The sequence below is a fragment of the Strigops habroptila genome, chromosome 9, assembly GCF_004027225.2.
Source record: "Strigops habroptila isolate Jane chromosome 9, bStrHab1.2.pri, whole genome shotgun sequence".
Classification (NCBI taxonomy): Eukaryota; Metazoa; Chordata; class Aves; order Psittaciformes; family Psittacidae; genus Strigops; species Strigops habroptila.
Genome location: NC_044285.2, coordinates 26,860,485 through 26,882,549, shown reverse-complemented (window position 1 = coordinate 26,882,549; position 22,065 = coordinate 26,860,485). Strand labels below are relative to the sequence as shown.

Below are 22,065 nucleotides of genomic sequence, written 5' to 3'. Positions count from 1 at the left end.
AAACAAAAACACTCCCATCCCCAAAAACCCCAAAACAAAAACCCCACCCAACAACCAGTCCTGAGGAATCATGATCAAATAAGATGGAAGAGACTTATTACAGTGTCATAACCATCACTAGATCAGTATTGGTAACTAGATCTATCTAGGCTTAAAACATCATTTCAAAATGAAGTATCACATTATTTTCAGTTAAAAAAAAGTATCAAAGAAAACACATCTATTCTTTTCCTTCAAATTTTTCTCCGTATCTGGAGCATAAAATAATTTACCACCTCTAATGCAAGTAGCTCATTCAACTTTTAAGTTTTCCACATCTGAGGCAAAGATGCAATAAAACCTGCATGAGGTATCTGCCTGCAGTATGATGTAGCTGCTGGCACAGGGCTCCCTGGTCAGCACTCATCGGGTCCAACATGGACCATGACTCGTACGGGGCTTAAAGCCCTTTTCACTTAGAGAATTGTCTGGAAATTGGCTAGAGTAGATGTCTAAAAAGCCAGAAAAGTGATCTAGGAATTGTCTACAGTAGATCTGTAAAAAGCCAGAAAAGTATGATGTCATAAATCCGGTGCTTTCTCACTTAATGATGCAATAATGTGGTGTGTGCCAATTATGCTGCTCTCAGCAGAAATGAACAGCAAGAAAAATCACTAATGGAGATCCAGGTCTTCTGCTCTAGTCTAAAAAACACCAAAGATGCATTTTCAGGTCCATAACACAAGTGAGGCTAAGTGCAAGACAATATATTTCAACAGATATACAGAAATAACTCTTTTCTGGTAGCATATCTGTTATTGAAAACATACATTGTCCTAAACAGAAATGTCTCAACCAACCAAAAATTCTATTTGATTACTAATAAAAAAAAAAAGAAAGAGAAAGGGGCAAAGGGGCAGACAATTGTGCTGGAAATTCTGAAGCTGTTTGTAAAAGGTCACCAAAGGTGGTGAAGGAGTCTAGTGAGACAGCTCATTGCCTGCAGACCTACATCCCACCCCAATGGCCTGGAGCTGTAGGAGAATGGTTATTCCCACCATATCCAACACACAGACTCACGGTGCTGCTAAAATTCTCTCCCTACCAAGAAGCAACAGGCATTTTGATCCATGAGTTTCATCACTAGGTTTGTCCGTTAGAGTCATCATCATCTTGGACTTATTTAGAATCTGTACTTTTGTCATTGTAGTAAACATTTTGCAGCTCTCAAATACCTGTTCACTAACAGTCAAAGAGTCCCATTAAATTGGGGTCTTGAGGTGCATACCTCAGCAGTCACTATCCTCTTTAAAAATGAAAAGAAGGTACAAAGCACCTCCTGAATACCACTGTGGTCCCATTTCTGGATATGCTTTGCAATTTTCTTTGTATGGCAGGAGAAAAATAGTTGCTTAAATTTTAAACTCGTGACGGCTCAAATATCAATATTTTGCCTTTCTCCACAATAGACTTTTTTTTCTCTACCCAAAATCAAAGGTCTGTCAAGATGACAAAAACAGAAGACCAGGAAGTGAAAGTTCAGTAAGAGCAACAATGCACACAAACATTCAGTGCACGTTGGTGGGATGTTCTTTGCTGGTGAAGAAATACAACTTACTGAGTGCAATAGGCTCACAGGCTGAACAGCACCAGCAGGAACATCAGCTTTACCTTGCTTTGTATCACTGCTGTTCTCTCCCAGAAAAAACACCCACTGGGAAATTCTGATCAGACACCAGTGAAACCATTGAAACTCAAGAGTCTGAATAAATGGAACGATCTGCCTCTGTGAAGGATATTGTCATGCTATGGGTGTCAAATGCTAACCATGTATGATTGTGTACAAGGTACATAAGATTTGGATACAATCACTGACAAACAGGTCAGGTAATCTCATCCAGCTTGATATTTTTTGGGAAGATGTGGTTCCTACCTGTGTGGGTTAGAGCTACTTGACTAACAGAAGCTCCAATTTGTGCTGAGTATGTGGACAAAAGCTTAGTAAGGGAAAATATAAAAAAAAAGAAAATTAAAGATTTTGAAAGAAGACACAGTTGAAAGACACTTGCCAAGAGAAGTCTAACTGGTGTTGAACCTTCCCTCCTTGATGCCTGCTCGCATGGAAGAGACAGCTTTCCATACTCACTACTCACTTCATGGTGTTCAGTATGCTAGTCTAAAAATAACACTAGTCAATAAAAATTTCAGAATATTTTTATTTTCCTTTACTCCTATGATTTACATGCAAGGAAGCAGAAGCTGCGCCTTTTTTTCCCCCATCTACTATTAGTTCCAACCTGCTAGCGTGTGCTAAGGGGAAGATTGTTTTTTCCTTGCAAAAGACAACTCAACACTTCTTGTTTACCCAAGCGCTGAGACAGGGTCTTCCTTAGCTGCCTCTTCTAGGGACAAGCAAATCTAACCATGCATAAGTCTTTGAATAAAAACCCCCCTCTGTTCACACCACATTCTCTTTTCAAACAACATGAAGATGGCTCAACTAATATTCCTCTGAATGCTGCCTTATGTAGATGTCAAGAGTCACTGCACAGGTCTTGAGTAATTATTTACCTACTTGCTAATATTGATGTGATGGTTTAGGAGGAATTAACATTATGGATCATTTACACAAGTAAATGAGGTTCTAGCCTGCAAACCCAAGCAAGGCAATTTCTAACTAAGCCTAGTCATTTCTGAAACAACAACAACAAAAAAATTACATTACCTCGCACAGAAAAGAACCTCCTCTATATGGCAGTGTATTCCCTCCATTTTCATACAGATTTTCTTAAAAAGACATTTCTCAGACATCCCATGGGCAACTGTTCAACGCTTTCCCTGGCTGCAGCTTTGCATACAAATCAAATCATTCCCAGTGCACAGTACGCCTGAGCAGACCTGCTTGGTATGCCTGACAGCAGCAGGATTTTAGTGCTATGCCAGGACTAGTATGAATCCAACTAATACTCACCCCTCCTTCATTTCTATCAATAAACCCCAAATTAATGGGTAGAAAATTAAAGTCTGGCATTAGACCATGATCAAGCAAGATATGTATCTCCTCACATTGTCTGTGGTCTGTATTGGTGTAATATGGATAAGTGAACTTTCAGGTTAATCTTGCCATATTAACAAAATACTATATTATGGAGGAAATCGTTTTAATGCAGTTTTGACTCTGAATTGCTCCACTACTCATGAAAGACTCCCATCCCCTAATTCACAGCATTTAAACAGCTGCGATGCCACATGCAGCATTTATGGCAAACAGCAGAAGCAGAAACCAGACAGAATCCCTGTGGAATTCCTATTCTCCTTATGATGTCATCTGCTGGGGGCAACCGTGTGATGTAAGCAAAGCAGATGTCATCCACAGAAGGAGAGTAAGTGCTTACAGAAACTGACTGAGAAAATGGGCCCAAATGGTAAGAATGTAGTGCTGTTGGAAAAGGCTTCTGATGTGTGGTTTTGAGATGCTGTCCTGCTTTAAGGAAGAAAAGAATAGAAAAAGGAAAAACAGGTTTGGAAAAGAAAAAAGCAATTACTGAGTATTACAAATCTCGTTTACTGGAAATATATGCTACATACTAATGTTAGCCCAAAGTTCAATCTATGGTAACACCATTTGTTCCTTTATGTGTCAAGAAGGGGTGAAGGAAGGGGAGATAAGCCAAAAAGGGTAGTTCCCGCCTACAGTAACTGTCTCTGCAGGATGAAGAATCACTGTTTTTTGATGAGTCTAGGATCAGAAGCTATCAGAAATAACCTAAGAGATCCTTGTATTTTGCACTAAATCCAGAATTTCATCTGACCAAGAGCAAGTGACAATGCACGTGGGCCAAGATCCTGCCTCCATCGGTGGAGAAATACCTTTGGGGCTGGTGGCCACATGTTTTGTTTGAACTGGGACCCGGGGATTTTTCTCTGCAGACTAGTGCATATCACTCCCTAGACAGGAGGCCACCAGACCAATTTCTCATGTAGAGATTTTTTTACACTGTTTTTCTCCCACTATTAAAAATATATTTGTGTTGCTTCTAGAAAACTAATTATACGCAAAGCTCACCTCACCGAAATTCAAAATAAGAAAAGGCATATTGAATATTTTCCTTATAATATTCCAAAATCTCAGACACCCCAGCTGACTTCCATATTTATTTCAAAAGAGGAAGAAAACTATGTGTCCTGGCAGATCCGCACTAAAATCTATCCTCATTGTAAATCCATATTGAGGAATTTTTCCTAGAAAAGCATCTGAAGTACAACCATTTCTTTTCAAAGCATTGACAAACATTTCTATGGCTCCTGACTTACAGTGGTGGAAGGTCACCAGCTCAGTTCACACTATTCGGGTCTCCTTTCCATAGACGAAAGGTCTCACTGAGCAACTCAGTTTGGAGACAATGATCCATAAAGACACACATGGCGTTCCCAGAAAATAAAGTCTGTCTAAATCATTTAAGCAAGATAACGCCTTCTTCCTTCATGGAAAAAAAAGTGTCTTTCATGGCCTGTCTTATCTTTGTTATGAAAAAACCATGCCTTTCATTCAAGTTACAACACAATGATCTCGTCCTACTAGTACTAGACATTCCCTCTCTCTGAGCCCATGTCTCCTAGCATTGAGTTTCCAGCATGAATAATTGCTCTGCGCAGGCCTGGCAATGGGCAGAGTGCAGGTTTTCTTGACATCTCCACAACAAACTCAGACTTCACCCTGGCTGGCTCCGTTCCCTCCTGGCGGCGGGCGAGCTTGACTCGGGAGATGATGTGTCGTAGGAGTAGGTACTGAGAGAGCAGAGATTCTCAATGCAGTCACACACAGTCCTACAGTAAGCATTTCTGCCAGGATCCCTCTATTGATCTACAGTGAAGCTCTGACAAGGGGCTTCAAAATACCCTCACATCTGCCTAAAATCTGGGCTGCCCTCCTGAATGTCTGACCTGCGGCCACCTCCATGATCTTCAGCTTCATGTCCCTCCTCCAAGATTAGCTAGAAAAAGAGGCCATTTTTGGCAGAGCCATGTAAAGGGAGGATGAAAATGTTTGGTCAAAGGTAACAAATAATCAAGCTTTCAGGTCAGTTGTGATGAGCTTACATTAATTCCCCATATATTTACAATACAGCCCAGGTAGGAATGTTCACACTTCTAAAACACCAGGTAACGTACCAACAAGGAGGGGTGTGCAGGATCTTGGTATTTTGACATTTGAAATCTTTAAACTGAAGAGAATTTATATGTAAGTGTCAGCTTTAGTTCAACCAGAAACTCAACACTTGCCATAGTGAACACTACTGAATTAAATATCCCCTTTGTGATCCATCATCCCTCTAGCCTTAAAGTACATCATGTGCAAGTACTACAGTGCCAAGACACTAAGAAAAATGAGATTTTTCCCAGTAAACCAGCGACCTCCCTGGCATCATAGCAAGCTTCAGGACAGTCTCTTGTCCAGGGCTAGATTGCAGCAAAACATAAACTTTCTTCCTGCCTAAATCAGACCTCCCGGATGAGCAGCTATCTCTGCTCATGTTCTCAGTCTCTACAATATACTCAGTTATTTGCTTTGTTGTCATGATATTTAGGATTAAGTTATTACATTTCCAGATATTTCCCCATAGACATTTTCTTAAATAGCTTACGTTGAAATAGTAATAATCCTACAGATGGTCCAGCTGATTGTTCACCTTATTTCTTTTCACTAGGGTAGGTCTGTAAATTAGATCTCTCTTCTCCAAATTTTTCTCGGATGAATGGTTTCATTAATAAGAGAAGAAACAGAAATCGATTCGAGCATTCAAAAGGCTCCAAAGAAAAATAGTTTCCAAGTAAAAATAAGTTAGGAAATTTCAAAGCCTGGAGAAAAAAAGGACTTTATCTCTTTTCTATAAATCCTATCTTAAAAAAATAAGGTGAAAAAACCCCAGCAGCTTAAAGAAACTTCCCAAGAATTGCAAAATTTCACAGTTAGATAAATTGATTTTCTAGTGTTTCTTTCCCGATGCCTTTTTATGTTAGCTTCATCCTCTAAGCCATTAAGAAATTTTGTTTGATGTTTCATTTTGAATTTCCCTTTCTAGTTTCATCCAAGCACTAAATTGCATATGGCTTTTTATCTTTGCATCTCAAATAATACTTTTCTCTCCATGATGCTCACACCTTTGGAAAACAGTTAGCAGGGAAACCTTTGTCAGACCTCTAGCTTTGTTGAGCACCTATATTTCTGGTTCTCGAAGGTTTTGTGTCTTCTGCTGGGGAGGAATGATGCCTGTAAGGTGTAAAAACAACCTCTGCTAAGAGGTAACTCGTTGTAGAAGAGATGATGGGATGTATGTGTATGCATTTCTGCACACCCAATAAAGGAAAATATAGAAGGAATTTGAGTTTTACTGACCCCACTGATGAGCTGGACCTTCCTATAACAAGATCTGCAAGCAAACACTTTTGCTGAATAGTACCAAGTGTCACTGGCAGCAAATCATCCTATTCTTAGCTCCAGATAATTTGTAAGGACATTTGAAGGCATGTGCTAGGGCATAAATCATTCACAGTACACAACTGATTCATGTGAAATCTAAGTTAGTTCACTCTGAACTCCAAACAATTACTACTACGGTGATTTTATAAAATGTCTCTTCCCTTGGGAAGAAAGCATCTAAATCAAGCTCAGTTTCAAGCCACAAAAATTAATGATAGGTATTCTCATCGCAACGTGCAGGAAGCTGTGCACATAAATCCCCACGTCAAGATGAGGCTCGTATAACTTTAAGCATTACACAAGCTCCAGATTCAAAATGTAAATTAAAAGCTCAACTAAACCATAAAACCCTCTTCATTCTCACAGCTTCTTTTTTGGTTCGGGGTTTTTTTTTTTCAGTAAAAAAAATACAAACACATTAAAATGGTCAGAAAAATATCGGCTTATAACATCATATCTGCTTGATGTTGTACTATTCCAGGAAAAGTTTAGTTACACCAGTTTTAAACAGGGTAAACTGCTGTTCATCCAGCTAGCTGTGGTTCAGAGGCTGTATCTGCTTCTGTGTCACTGCCTTATCTGGAGGATAAGACAAATGGGTTGGGGACCCATAGAAGAAAATACTGTCAGGAAAAGCAGTGACACACCACCACCGTCAGCCACCACAGCAGGATGATGGAGCACACAGCCTCTCAGAAGCCAGTTTCCCCAAAGCAAGGTAACCCCGAAAGGAAAAGCAAGATGAATGTGGGCAGAGACTGACTTGTCCTCAACCCAAGGAGGAGGAACCAGGTGTCTTCTCCCAGGTTGCAGCTTTCTCCAGACCATAAACCACTAATACAAAGACCAGTGGCAGGACACAAAGCTCCAGACTGAGCTCTACTGGGGCTCTGCCCTGGGCATTGCTATCACAGATGATATGGAATGGGGTTTCCAGCAGGAAAGGGTGACAGCAAAGGTGACATTTAACCAAAAATGTAATTCTGAGTTAACAAAGTACCTTTATGTGTTTATATTTTTTACAGCACTATGCATGTATTACTTTTGTTAGTATTAGTCATTAGCAATATGCAACTTGCTACCTGTTTAGAGCACATTAAAAAAGAATTTATAGAATGAACATTTTTTTCCTGATTGACCTCAACAGCTACAAGAAGATTTTCATCATCCAAATATGTCCGGACCTACCATGTGCAAGTTCAATCTTCTTTTTCCTATGCTTGTCTCTATCTTCTAATTTTCAGATATCAAAATTTTCCACTTCACACCACAAGCAGGGGTGAATTTTGCTCTGGCATTTCCAAAGCCAAAGCGGCCAGGGACAAAGCCCCGATCAAAGCCATCAGCTTTACGTGTCCATAAACTTACTGTGAGTATTTAGAAGGGTCACTGCACATCCCCGATTTAAAACCCAGCTCAAAACACCAGGTCTCCCAGGACCACAGGGAAGGGAGTGCGTCCTCATGCCCAGCGCAAACGGGAGAGGTTTTTGGCCAATATGAGCAGCCTGGGGATGTTTAACAAAACCAAACAAATTCTCTTCCAGAACCAGGATCATCCTGAGACACCAGATGGTCAAACAGCCTCCATCACTCCAGCATTTGCATCCCAGGGGCTGCCTCGGCACATTGGTGTCAGCCACCCCCCGCAGCCACCCATGGTTAGCATGAGGTGGCCATCAGAACCGAGACTGCAGCGTTCCCAGCCCCAGCGCAGCCGACAGCACCCACTGGTTTTCGTCACTGAGTGGAAAAAGCCACCTCCTGCTCCGACCCCATGTTCAAGAGCTAGTGATGCCGGGTCCCTTCCCACGCCCGCCCTGGTCACTGCTCAAGCTGCTGTGAAGGGAAACCCTTGGGGGTATTTAGATAAATGGAACGAACAGGGGAGCGTGCTGACATCCCCCCCGGCCTCCCCCTCCAGCCACGGCTCCTTCGCTCCGGCCGCACAGCAAATCACATCCAGGGAAAATCATCAGCAACACTCAGAAAACCCACCCGCGCTCCCCACACCTTTGGTCTCCTCCCAGCTCTCTACTGCAACCCCCAGGGAAAGCCAGGAAGTGTCAGGAGCTGGCGTTCCATCTCCCTGCCTGGAAATCATCTCTCTGAAGGAAGGATTCGCCATCACCACATTCCCCAGGACAAACCAGAGTTCCTCACCCGGAGCCAGTGTCACCGTGAGAGCCAGGATTGAGCCTTTGCCAAGGGCTGCTGGGAGGGACCATCCCGAACCACCGCGCACCCATAGGGACACAGCCACGGGCAGCCGAGCAGAGGGCAGAGCACCCAGGTCTGCACCCTGGGTAAGGCTGTGACTCATTTGATTAATCAAAAGGTTAATGAAAGGGTTAATTAAACCTTGCCTCTTTCTCCAGGTGACTCCCACTGATGATGGGGGCAGCCAGGTACCCACTGCAGTGCATTCCCTGGTCACCTTCCTCATGGGACAGCATCCAAGGGAGCTTCAAGTGTTGGCACTGAATGAACATTGCTTGTCCACTCCTCCCCAGCACCACAATGTCCCATTTTGCTAATTTATGCAGAGAATGGAGGAGATGGTTTAATTGATAGATCTGCAGCTCTGGGGTTTGGTGTGCCATGGGTGGGTGCAGAGGGGTCCCAGCGTCACAGGGAGAGGGATCCCAGAACCAGCAAGGCTTAATAATAAGAATACAATCTGTAAAGAAGAGCTCAAAATCATGGATGTGCACTTACCTAAGTGTTAATGTCATTAGAAAAAGTTGACATCTCTTGTTTTACAGCCTGAAGCCAAATGGGTCCATAAATTTCTTTAGAGTGAAACCTTCCTCAGCACCATCCCCACCACTCCAAGGATGGCACAACTGGAACCATGCAGCAGCTCTTGCTCAGTACCACAGAGAAGTTACCCAAAAAAATACACTTCTGCTTCAAAGCTCTTTTCTAGAGTTGCTTCATCATTAAAAATAATACCTTTTTGCCAGGAAAAAGTGTGTCCCAGTGGGAAAAAAGCATCCCAACAAGGGTATTCCAGAGTTCAGTGGGAAGCTAGCTTGAGTCAAGCCAAAAATCAATCTAAAGACAGAGTCATCCCCAAGGTATGAAACATCCAATAGTAGCTTTCCCAGCAGCACTATGAGGAAGCAGCACAGAGGGAGAGCTATTTGTTAAAATCAAGACAGTGATAATTATCTTCGTATTTTGGGAGATGTTTTGTCAGATGCAAATTAACAAATAGGCTCAGGAGCATCCCAGATCCAACCAAACACTGGGAACTGCATCAAGTAACTAGTACAGGACAACTGCAGATAATTAAATCCAACCTTATCACTCTGAAGTCCCAACTTATCCCCTGTAGCAAGGTGACCTGCAAAAAGCAGAAGCAGATCAGGTAGCAAATACTGGTACTAGTCCCCCAGCTATTGCAAGTCACATATTGCAAAGGCAGAGTTGGGTATCTGATACCTGATAACTTACACTCTAAGCTAAGCCACTTTAATTAGTTGCTTCTATGTGTTAAACCACAGTTAGTTTCCTCACATCTATGAGCAACCGCTCATTGGCCTTTTACACAGCCTACACCAACAACCCAGCCAGATGTCTCCCCCAGAGTGAAATTATTTCCCTGCCTTTTAGGAAAAAATTAAAGGATCCTTAAGATGTTTTCTTGTCATTTTGCTGCATTTTCCCCCCAATCTCACCGTAGCATCATTTTACAGGCTCTTTTTTGACAGCCGTGCACCGGGGCAGTGTGCAGGGGCCTCAGGGGATGCTCATGATGGAGCAGGGCCTAACCCCACACAGCACCAAGAGCTGATTCCTCCCCAGCCCAGCTCTGCTGCAGCAGAGGGAAACCAGTTTGTGCTTTAGGAAGTTAATCAAAACTTCAATTGATCCATTTCGTATTTCCTTTCTCTTTACTTTCCAACAATTTAAGGCTTTTTTTTTTTTAATTAAATACAAAGGTCTTTCCTCATCGCAGAAAATTAATCACTTTTGGCATTTATTAGTTATTCATTTCTGTTTAAAACATGTTTGATAATTCATTAAAGTACCTCAAAAATTAAATTCTTAACAGCCCCAGGCCCAAAATATATTTAAGAAAGAAAATTACGCACAGTAATAAATAGCAAAGAATTCTGAAATATTAATTTGGCCTGTAGCATTGCAAATGTTTATTTGTAATAATTAATGTGAAACCAAGTTTACACTGCCTTTGTCAGTAGTTGGCTGGGAACTTTCAGTTACATTACTAATTTCCTCATGTTTGCCCTTCTGGTGGCATATTCCATCACTGACAACCATTGCCAGGGCATTTAAATTCATTCTTTCAGTTATTTTTGAGTTTGATAATTTACCATGAGGCACAGAAAATTAGCCAGACCGCTAAAGGATATGTTATCCCTAAAGGATATGTTCCCAGTTGGCAAGGAGAGGATATAAAAAAGTATAAATTAAGGTACAAGAAATCCCATACACCGAGGAGAAGTCCCAGACAGTGAGTTATTGCAGTTCCCCTCATGCACACACATCAGCCCTCATGGGACATGGTGACACAGGACAGTGGTGTCTCTTCATCATGCTTCAGCAAACCACATAATGTGCTTTTCTAACTTGGGGAGGCAAGCTCTTCAATTATTTTTATTCCTAAATTGTTGTCTTACTAGCAGGATTTAATGAGAGCTTTTCTATTGCGGAATTTACTCCAGATGCTGAACCCTGGAGTATCATAGCACATTAAAACTGCAATAGATTCTCTAACCAAAATAGTAATGGTGTGTAAAGTTGTATTTGCAAGCATACAAGAGTCTAAGTCAATTTTGCTGAAGTAGCATTCAATAGCTTTGAAAAAAAATCATTAAAAATAGACACCTGATCTCTATTTTGATCTCTTTTTTTTTTTTTTGTTTTAAGAAATCATTATTTTGTGGATTTTGAGGCTTTTGCTCTAGTTCAGAGGTTCCTAAATTTGCCTCTTGCTACTGTTCCCAGATCCGCAGCTGTTGTACTTGGCTGCATCAACTTTGTCTAGTAAGGAAGAGCAAACGAAGTGTTATAAGAGGCCAATCCCACATTCTGGTATCACCAAACATTCTACATAAGGTGTCCCTGCAGGTCCCATACCACAGCACTCCCCATGCTCTGCTCGCTGCACCACCTTCATCCTCCTGCTCCGCCTTTCACAACGTTGCTAATGTTGGGAAAAACTTGCCAGTGGTGTGTGAACTCTGCATTCCAGGAGCTGCCCCCTGAGCAGGCAGAGCTCCCTGCTGAGCCCTCCACTGCAGGCAGCTGCCTGCGCCTGCTTGTCCTTTCCTCAGTCAAGAGGAGCAGGGAGTTATCAGGCAGCAGGGGTGAAGGCGTTTCAATAAAATTTCATAGGATCATCATGGAATCACAGGCTGGTTTGTGTTGGAGGAGACCTTAAAGCTCATCCAGTTCCAGCCCCTGCCACTGGCAGGGACACCTTCCACTAGAGCAGGTTGCTCCAAGCCCCTGTGTCCAACCTGGCCTTGAACACTGCCAGGGGTGGGGCAGCTACAGCTTCTCTGGGCACCCTGTGCCAGCGCCTCAGCACCCTCACAGGGAAGAGCTTCTGCCTAAGAGCTCGTCTCAATCTCCCCTTTGTCAGTTTAAAGCCATTCCCCTTGTCCTGTCCCTACAGGCCCTTGTCAAAAGCTCCTCCCCAGGTTTCTTGCAGCCCCTTTCGGCACTGGAAGCTGCTCTAAAGTCTCCCTGGGGAACGCTCTGCTATGTTTCTGGGATATGAACACCGAAGTGACCCCACAGCCAGAAGAGCAAGTTGTTTTCAACAGCGCAGCCGCAGGAAAAATAAAATAATAAATAAACGATTAATAATAATAACAATCTATTGCATTCCAGCGCCGCCGTCCTCGCTCTGTATCCTCCAGCCGCAACCGGTGTTTAAATATTTCCTACCCCGTAAAACCGATCTCGTTCTCATACTGGAGGAACGGCGGCCGGGGCAGGTTTGCAGGAGCGGCCGGAGCGGGCCCGGGCGCGGGGCGCTGCCTCCCTCTCCCGGAGGCACCGGGGAGCGCAGGCTCGGAGCGGGCCGGGCTGTGGGACCGCGACCGGCTGCAGCCGCGCCGGTGTGCCCTGAGCTCCACTGGGCTTCAGCAGCGAGCGCGGCCTCAAGCACCCCCGAGGCCCCGCACCGGCACCGCGCCAGGCGCAGTAAGCGGCACTGTGACCAGTCTGGGGTGCTGTGTATCTGTACCTTGCTGGTATCCATTTCTCGAGAGCAAAGAAGAATTGCATCCTCTCTGTGCAGCAGCCCCCACGCTGCTCTCTCACCTATCCGACCACCAAATTCAGCCCAAAAGAAGTGGAAGACAACACAATACCTGCTGCTAACGCCTTACTACATGATCAACATTCAGGTTAGTTAAAAACCTCCAAACAAGCCTAAAGGCTTTCAGTACACCCAGCTGCCAGGTTAGCAATGCACAGTGCCTGAATCAGTGCTCCACAAATGCAGTTTTAATTCCTCCCAAAGCCTTTACAAGTAAAAGCAAATATAATCCCCCTAAATTAAGAAGCATCTAGCCTTTTGTAGCCATGAATCCCAGCCATCTCAGCAGAGACCAGGACACAAACCTGGATGCTTACAGCCAAAAACGTACCTATTCAGGAATAAAGTAATTCACACTATTAGCCAGCATTAGGGCATTAAACTTTGTTTAGAAACTGGGGACTTGGCATTGTATTGTTATGGGGTAGTCTGTTGCGGATGCTAAAAATCAAAAAGCAGGCACCAAAATGGCAATGCAGTGTCAAGGATTTGCTCCGAGGCTGGAATTGCAGAGCAACAGACTAAAAGGGGGAGCTGGGAGGCAGCCCTTGCCGAAGCACTGGTGAAAGGAAGTTCCTTAAGGAACTGCAGAAGAGCAAGGGAGAAACCTGGCCTGCACAACTGGCAAAGTTTTCTTATGTGTCTTTCAAGAGGCCTACAAGAAGCCCCAGCCTCTTTCTTTAAGAGAAACTCTCCAGAAGTTCGGGGGGGGGGGGGGGGGGGGTAGGGGGTGGGGGGAATTGTGAAGCAGAAATTAACATAAATACAGTTAAATCCATATTTTTGGCAAATACATCAGCAGACACCAGCTATCTCTTCCTGCTACATGCTAGTGCTTGGGCAGAGATACATTGGAGGTGGAGATGGCATGGCAGCAACACATATGCTGCCCCACTAGAAGGCACCACATTCAGTACTAAGTCTTAACCTTCACTTCCTAAAGGAGCAGTCTGAAAAGAGCGCTCTTCATTCTGGATTTCAGCTAGTGTATCATTCAGACAGTGTATCATTTAACTGTCTGTCCTTACCTCCTGCTCCCCATCCTCGAAGTCCGTCACTGAACAGGTTACACTCACGGAGAAGCACAGTGGTTCTCAAAGTCCCTCCTCCTCAGTGTCCAGCACAGTAACTCTGTGCTGCTGGTGATGATGTGAACGTGACCTGGTGACTACCTCCAGAAAGCTACTCAGCTGAATAAGCATATCTTTTAGTATCTGTGACAGCATTTTCTTCACCTTAGAACATTTTCCACCCCAAAAAGCACAAAACACAGGTGTGGGAAGGTGCCTCTTACAGTCATAAAGCTTCAGAGATGAATCATGGGGAAAATAGCTTCCGAGAACCATGTTCGCAGGAAAGCAGAATGAGCAGGATGTGACTGATTGAGACACATTCTGTAGTCTCCTTTCTAACACTTGGCTTGTCCCTGTCCTGGGTTTCTGAAAAACATTCACTGGCATCCAACAAGTAAGGTTGGTTGGTTTTAATCCATGCCTTGCCTCTTCTCCAAGCAACATCTTCACCAAGCCTATGGGAACTCACTACCTTGTTTGTTTCTCTTGTTTTGAAGTTATTATGAGTATTGTTAGTTATTTGAGAGTGATCTTTCTGTTCAATTCAATTCTTTTCTGCTTAACTTTAATGAAATCAAGGAAACCACCACCAGCTCAGAAACTCTTACATGTTGCCTCCTATGTCTGTTATGGCTTCAGTCACCCACTTCTGCCCAGCTCAGGGCACAGCTTTGCAGTTTGCTCTCCCCAGGACCAGGACCACCACACCAAGCCCTGGCCAGACTACTGAAGCCCCAGCACAGAAGCCTCCCAGGCACTGCTGAGCAGGGGCCAGGGAACAGCTCTCTGTCACATAGAGCTCAGTTCCTGTTTAGCTCCTGCTTTTCCTTTCGTGCTTCACTTCCCAGTTTGTTAAAAACAGTAAAGAAAAAGTTGAAGCACTCGATCCTCCCCCAAATTGCTGAGGGGTTTGTGTGCAGGCAACTCCATCACTGACAGGCACCAAAGTGCTTTTAAAAGTGCCTTGTTTGAGCAAACAGGAGTAAGTGTAAGGAGATAGACTTAATTTGGGCAACTGGGGAAAAAACTAGTCTGTATGTTTGGACTGATAGGGTAACTGAAAAACAAGGCATCTGTAACCCATTTTGAATACAAACAGCAACACTAGTTACTGATTTCTATGACTCTATGAAACACCTTAGAAGTATTTTAAACAGATATTGCGATTTAACATCAACACTGTTGCATCGAAATCTCACCTTATTGTTCCATGAAGGGGATTATCAGCTGCATACTGAGCTGTTCCATCACCTTGCAGTGGGGACATCAGCGACATTCAGCTTCGCAGCAACAGTTCGTGTTCAATAATCTGCAGCACTTTATCAGCTTAAATGCAAAGCCAAAGCAGAGTTGAGGCAGAGCCACCTCCTGCAGCTCTCGAGACCTCGCACAGCAAACGCTGACACACATGCTCAAATCTGAGCAGGTGTGCAGGTCACTAGCTTTAATGTGATCACTCTATTCGCAACACAAGCACTTGTGTTCCAAAGGACCAGAAAATCATTTCCTCTTTATACATAAAGTCAAATCTGAATAGATATCTGAAAAACATTTCAAGGTAGATCATCCCGCCCTAAAGTAATGCATCAAACCTATTGGTGAATGGATGTGTTATTGAAAGTGTGGTGTGAAACACTTGACTGTGAGTATAAATTTATAAACAGCTCTTGATGTATGAGAGATTTTTGGAAAGGTTCACCAAATAATGCAATTCACAGTATGGTTAATTTCAGAATGTCTGCTCCTTGCTTCTGATATCAATTTAAAAAAAAAGGAGTTGGTGAACTTCCAAATCATAAATGATGGATTTTTGTCAATTATAAAATATTATGAATTTGCAATCCTTTTATTCTAGTACTCAAGGAACTGCCAGCTATTTAAACCTGTACTTTTATCATTATTCACAAAGTTTAACAAAAATAAATACAATTTTGAGGTTGTCTTTGGCATGTCGTAATTCAAGGCAACAGTGCAAAGAAAAACAACATACCATACAATGCACCACCAGAGTCAGCCTTACAACGAGAAGAGAACGTAGTACAATGCAAACTTTAATGTCAATATATACAGAGCTTTAAAGAAAACATTTGGTTTTAAAATTAAATGAAATAAATACAGTATGATACAAAATCCACAATATGCTTAGAGAAAGAAATGACAGTTACAATATCTGATAACGGGGACCTTTTTGTATAGTTTCATCTTTGAAGTACCTCAGAGAGCATATAATTCATTGCACACCGTTTTCAATTAATGCCCTTTCGTATACTGAGATTTATAGCCAGTCACGTGCCAGAAGAGTTTTAGCTCTAATCAGAGTATCAGTGCAAGATGCCAAAGTGCTTGGGATATTATGACAATGCAATTACTTAGCAAACGCTGCTTATAAGCCTAATGCAAAACACACAAAATAGGAACACTTTGTCCTGCAAAGGAGATCCACCTCGAGCATCTTTTCAGTTTTCATATGAAAAAAAACCACAACCAAAACCAGGATTCAATGTTATTCAAACTTACTATTGGGAATAAGCAATTGCTCAAATCTTAATTAAGATACATAATCAGTTAAGTATCTTTTAAAGCTTTCAAAGAAAGTTTGCTTTCATTACATAGGAAAAATCTCAAGAAAACCAGTCACCGATTATTTGGGGGGGGACAGTCCTAATTACGTAAGTTATTATAATTTGAGTCACCTTTATCTATACACTAGGAGTAGGGATTTTTAAATCTGTATTCATTCTTCTATTCCCAAAGGAAAATGTAGGCTTAACAACAACATGATTTAGGGGAATAAAGTTTTAAAAAGCACACTGACAAACAGCATTCTTAACTACACGGGTGTTAAATGCAAAAGGATGGTATGGTATGAACAACAGTGCAGGCATGCTACCAACAGGTATCAATACATGCCCAAGAAAGATTTTGAATAAACTTTCAGATCCTTTTTTTACTTTTCAATCACCTAGAGCTCCCATAGGATTACATAAGGACTTTTATCACAGCTTCAGAAGCCTTCTGAAAACTTTGAGAAAGAAAAACCTGCTCCTCCCTTTCCTCCCACAAATATTTGCAAAATTCTGGATAGGACTGAAAAAAACTTAAGTGCTACAGAAGTACATAAATCCCCATATTTGCATTGATGTTTGAGCCTGATTTCATTGACACAAATCAGGATAATTACTATAGCATTGTGTAATTCTTTTAACTCAATTCTTACAAGCTATCCCAACTTTTTAACTGTAACGTTTGAGGACAGAGTGCAAAGCACTGGATGCAGCAATCTGTCACTGCAAAATGACCAGTTTATAAGTATATTGCAAGTAACTTTAAGCTGTCCAGGATTGTGAGAGATAATTTTAACTATTGGACATGGAAAGATTAGCTTTGGAAAAATGAATTAAACCATGGAAGACTGAATTCAAGCTTAACATGACTCACTTGGGTCAGGTTTTGGATGCCTTCTCTGGATGCAAGGAGAACATTTAAACCATACTACAAACAGTCCCTCTCCCTTAGACCACCGATACCTTAGGCTCTTCACGTGGTCGAAGTGAATATACTAGTTTTAAGCATAATAGAAAAAGCCCCACACAATATGGTAACAGCATTGAAACTACACAAGCCACAAAGGAGTGGCTTAAATGAATCCCCCTGTGGCAATGAGTATGGGCTCTCTTTGTTACACACCACCGGCTGACATCGATGCCACTGCATAGATTTTGGATATGTAACAGGAATACAACAGAGTTACTCACTTTTTAATCAAAGGGATAAATGAAGACAGAAACTGCGATATCCAAGGGGTGAAAGAAAAGCAAAACATGTCACGAGCCTGCTGATGTCTCTGGAAATCTCCTCTCTTCAGTGAGAACATATCAGGCTCTACATGCACGTGAGAACTAGCACTCATTTATAATTGCCATCACCAAACATCAGAGCAGAAGCTATTTTGCTGTCAGTAACAGAAACTGCATCCAAAGTATTATATCACTGAAGATAATAATTAGTTCTCTGGAAATCCCTTTGAATACTTAGTACATATGCCTATTTCTTTGTCATTACAAGCCTGTATAAAAAAAAATAAATCTACTTTTTTAAAAAAAGTAAATCAGTAAGATAGTAAGATTGTAACTAGTTTGTAATCTTGACTGTGCAGAGACGATACAAAAGTGAAACAATTTACACCAACCTTTTGCTCCAGCCAGGGGCATGTTTGAATTGAAAGAACACTTAATTTGAACATTTAAGTGATTACTCACAAGCAGACCAAGTACTTTTATACGATTACTTAACTGAACAAAACCCATGTTTGGGAAAAAAAAAAAAAGCATGAGAAGTATGCAAGAAATTAAAAAAGAAGTATCACAAAGGAGAGGATCATTAAATACTATGGAGTTAAGAGTAAGCTGCAAGGGAACTCTTTTGTATCCCTGCATATCCAAAATGCTTCAAAGACTGATATGCTGAAATATTCATAGCAAGTGAACTTCCCCCTCAAATTAAGAATTAAAACTGGCATACCAGGGTACACCGGCCTGTCAGATATAACAAAGGTGTTTTTCTACACGTTTTCCTTGTGATGAGACAACTTTGTAATGTAGCAGTCACTGAAACCTTGTTTTTACCCCAGGAGTACCACTTGCACTAAAGGCTAGTAATGACAGAAAAACAGCAGGGACTACTTTATAGCAGATGTTTTAAGTTCTTTGCTACGAATGAGAACATCCATCTTGTTTGTGTACTTTCCCCTTACCACCTATGTGTTGCACACCAAGAACTTAAGTACCTTCAGCTGCTTACAACTCCTTTTGTGCAAAATGCTTTTAAGGTGCTTATAATGTGGTGCTTCTAAGCAAGCTAAAAGAAAATACCAATATAAACACTGTTAAATGATTCATGAATAAAGCCATTAAAGACCAGCTGCTGCCTTACAGGAAAGGTGAAGACAATTCAGGTTTGACATTTTAGTTGTGTTCCACATCTTGCATTACCCTCTATCCCTAACAGTTTTTACTACTACAATTCAACCCACATTATACCTTGACCTTAGCTCAGGGGGCTTTATTTCCACCACTTTGTTGGGGTTTTTTTTTTTTCCTCTCTCCCTTTTTTTTTTTTTTTCTTTTTTTAGAGTGAATCCATATTCTTCTGACAGCCAATTGTAAATTTACAAAAAAATTTATACCAATAGACTGAAGACAAGAGGCTTAGAGCCATTCTTGCTGGCAAAGGTCTTCAGTAATGAAAAGAAGGATGAACCAGCTGCATAAGGGGCAGATTTCGTACTAAACAATTAAGCTTTCCAGGCAGCAGTTGTGTTCTTTGATAAGCTTTCAAGCATTTCAAACAGGCACCTCAAAACTAGGCACAAATGGCCCCTAAAGCTTCCAACATCTATCAAACACTCAAGAAATTTAGTATGGGGTATGTTCTGCATGATACAAATAGCACACCTATGTTTGCTATATTCATTAAGTCTCAAATCTACATATAGTTTTACCTAACTATTTGGCCAGATAACTTCCATCTTTCCCCACCGCAACAGAAGAAAGCAGCTTATCTAATAGTACTTCCAATGCCACCAAGTACTTCACAGGTACAAGCAAAAACCAGCCAGCACCCTCTGCTTTTCAAGATCCGAGTTACTACTCCCACTCTTGGCAGTTGGGCCAGAACTCTCCTGAAAGCTATTTTTTCCTGTCTCAGAATGCCAAGTTCTGCCATCACTGGTGTTTTGTAAGTGGCTACCAAAAGTACTTGGGACAGGAAATTCAATGATTGTAAATCAGTCTGAACTACATTTGATTTTTTGGTCACTTGGATTCTCTAACTGTTCACAGTCTAACTGTTGGTCACATATACTTATTATCTAGAATGCGTATCATTCTACTATGACAGTACAATTGCACAGCAGTGTCTACAACTTTTGAAAATACTTTTAAGCTCATCATCTCTGAGTGCACTAGTTCCCAGTCTACTAGCAGTTAGCACTGGTTTTGAGTCAGAAAACCCCAAGATAATTCTGGCCCTGAAATTCATTTCCTTTACATCACAGCATCCGGAAACAGCTGAAGTTCTAACATCAAGACAGAGAGGGCAAAGAAGTGCTGGCGACAGGATATGGTCAATAACTTGTCCATAACTGTAAAATATGTCTTGGTGAGAATTCCCTTATCTGGGCACACTGCAAGGCTTATTTATTCTCCCAAGCTACTCCTACAGTTAGGCAATTAGAATTTTGCATTTATGTTCTGTAATATTTGTACATGCGGCAAGAGATTCAGATAGAAGCAACGTTCTATAAAAATGAAATAAATAAAAAATAAAATCCATGTGCCAAGTTTGTTATAATAAAGTGTCAGTTTGACTTATAGACCAAACAAACTTAATATTGTGTATGTTCAGTGGAAACAACTGCGGAGGAAACAGTAACAGACATTGTACTAATGGCTAGACAATATAAATAAAAGTACTGGATTGCATGATGTCTTAAAGCAGTACCAATGTTAGTGAGATCCTTAATTTTGGCAGTTTATACACATACTTTCTCCAGCTCAGTGCAGGACACAATACCATCTGTGGTAACAACTAGAAATGTTAAGTTTCCTGTAAGAGGCCATTTGTTAACCACCACTTCTTTTGGGTCGCAAGTGATCAAATTAAGCTTATGGGTAAAGTGCAGAATCTTATACATCCCTTTTGTTTGTACTTTCACATAAACTTATCAGCTACTGGCACCATGCAAAAACAGACCTTCCAAATTAACACTAATGCATTTAACACTGGCACAATACATTAGTCAGCTTTTCATAATAGTAATGAAGAAGTTAAATTAATTAAGTTAAATGAATAAGTGCCCAATTACAAAATTAAGAATTTGCCCTTCACAACAGGGTCTAAAAGGTGTGAAAAGAAAAAACTTACACTGACACTTTATGTACAACTTGGTCATTGGCAACGGTCCCCTAAACCATTTTTTAAATGAACCCAGCAAAACTATACAGAATGTGAAAGAATATTTGCAACAGATCTCCTAAAGGACAGTGTAGAGAAATTCATCATGGTGTACCTGATGTTTAAATTAATGTAACAGATACGGCCTGTAAAACAACACAGTATGAACCTGTGGATTTTTTTTTTTCTTTTTAAAAAAAGGACTTTTACAGAATTCAAGTAGTGTAGCAGGAAACCATAAATGCCTTTTGATCACAGGTCAGGCAAAATAGAGCCACTTATTGGATTTTCCCCTTGCTTCTGTTTGCTAAGGTGTCCCAGTGGATCTATAAGTCTGTTGATGTTAGCTTTTTCATGCTCCGTCGCTGAGCTAAACTGGAGGCTGCAACAGGCTCTAACACTGGCTGAAATGTCTTGTGATTCAGTGCAGAATATGTAGCAGCCATGGCTCCCTAGAGAACAATGAAATACAGAAAAGCCTGTAAAGGTCATTTTAATCAGAAAATAAAGAAAATAAATTCTTAATTAACTCTATTAAAAAAACCAGGACTTATGGCAGGTCATGCACATTCTCTAAAGCTTGCTTTGAAAAACAAAAACATTTATTGCTGCATCCTTCAGGTTTCTAAACACGGGTGTCTGACATTTTTTTTCTTTCCTGCATATTTCTTTTACATATCTTAGATATAGAAGTCACCCTTTAACGTGGGTCAGAATTAGTACCTTCCAAGAACATGAGCATCAATTTATCAAATACAGCCACGAAAGCGGCTATTCAGGTCCTGATTAATGAAAATACAATTAAGACTGGCTGTCACAAGTCCCTGGTTTTGAATCCAACAAAACTAATGAAGCCAACCTAAAAGCTGCCTGCATACAGTAGAATGTTTTCGTGTCAAGTCAGAAACACTGAGACAGAACAGATAAAATACCAGTGGAAAAAACTGTTGTGCTAGGAAAGCACAATATGAGCCAGCCATAGAAACAAATCCCAAAAGATTTCTTGAATAAGAATGCTAGCAGACATACGGCAGTCTGTCTCAGGTAACTTTATCAGTTTCTGTATGACCAAAGTTACCTTAATCTCTGAAAACAAAACACCCAGAAAAACCTTTTCCTTTATACACAGGTTAATAAAATGTGTTTATCCATAATTTGTCTACATATGTAACTTAAGTATTTATGTACCACGGAAAACAAAAGGGAAACAAAAGGAAAAAAAGAGTTCTGCCTGCAGCTCTAAAAGCAACCCAATTCATTGTGCATCCACCAGCCCAAGCA

At 41.3% G+C, this 22,065-nt stretch overlaps 1 protein-coding gene and 1 long non-coding RNA gene across 10 annotated transcripts in view; one reads left to right on the top strand and one right to left on the bottom strand.

The window, feature by feature from the left end:
• Positions 1-4,463: 4,463 nt before the first annotated feature.
• On the top strand, positions 4,464-16,387 carry LOC115612641. Its single transcript, XR_003993104.1, has 4 exons — positions 4,464-4,476; positions 9,334-9,345; positions 12,781-12,790; positions 16,325-16,387. It is a non-coding gene; the product is annotated as an uncharacterized LOC115612641 (long non-coding RNA).
• The window catches only part of RPS6KA6 (ribosomal protein S6 kinase A6), a 42,824-nt gene continuing 36,528 nt past the window's right edge, over positions 15,770-22,065 (bottom strand). For 8 of the 9 annotated variants that reach the window (XM_030497175.1, XM_030497176.1, XM_030497174.1 and 5 more), the window contains one exon: positions 20,973-21,236. In XM_030497175.1, coding sequence (XP_030353035.1) covers positions 21,111-21,236 — 126 coding nt within the window. In that variant the 3' untranslated portion in view covers positions 20,973-21,110. Of the gene's footprint in view, positions 21,237-22,065 lie in introns of all 9 variants that reach the window. The other variant, XM_030497170.1, reaches the window with a different exon arrangement.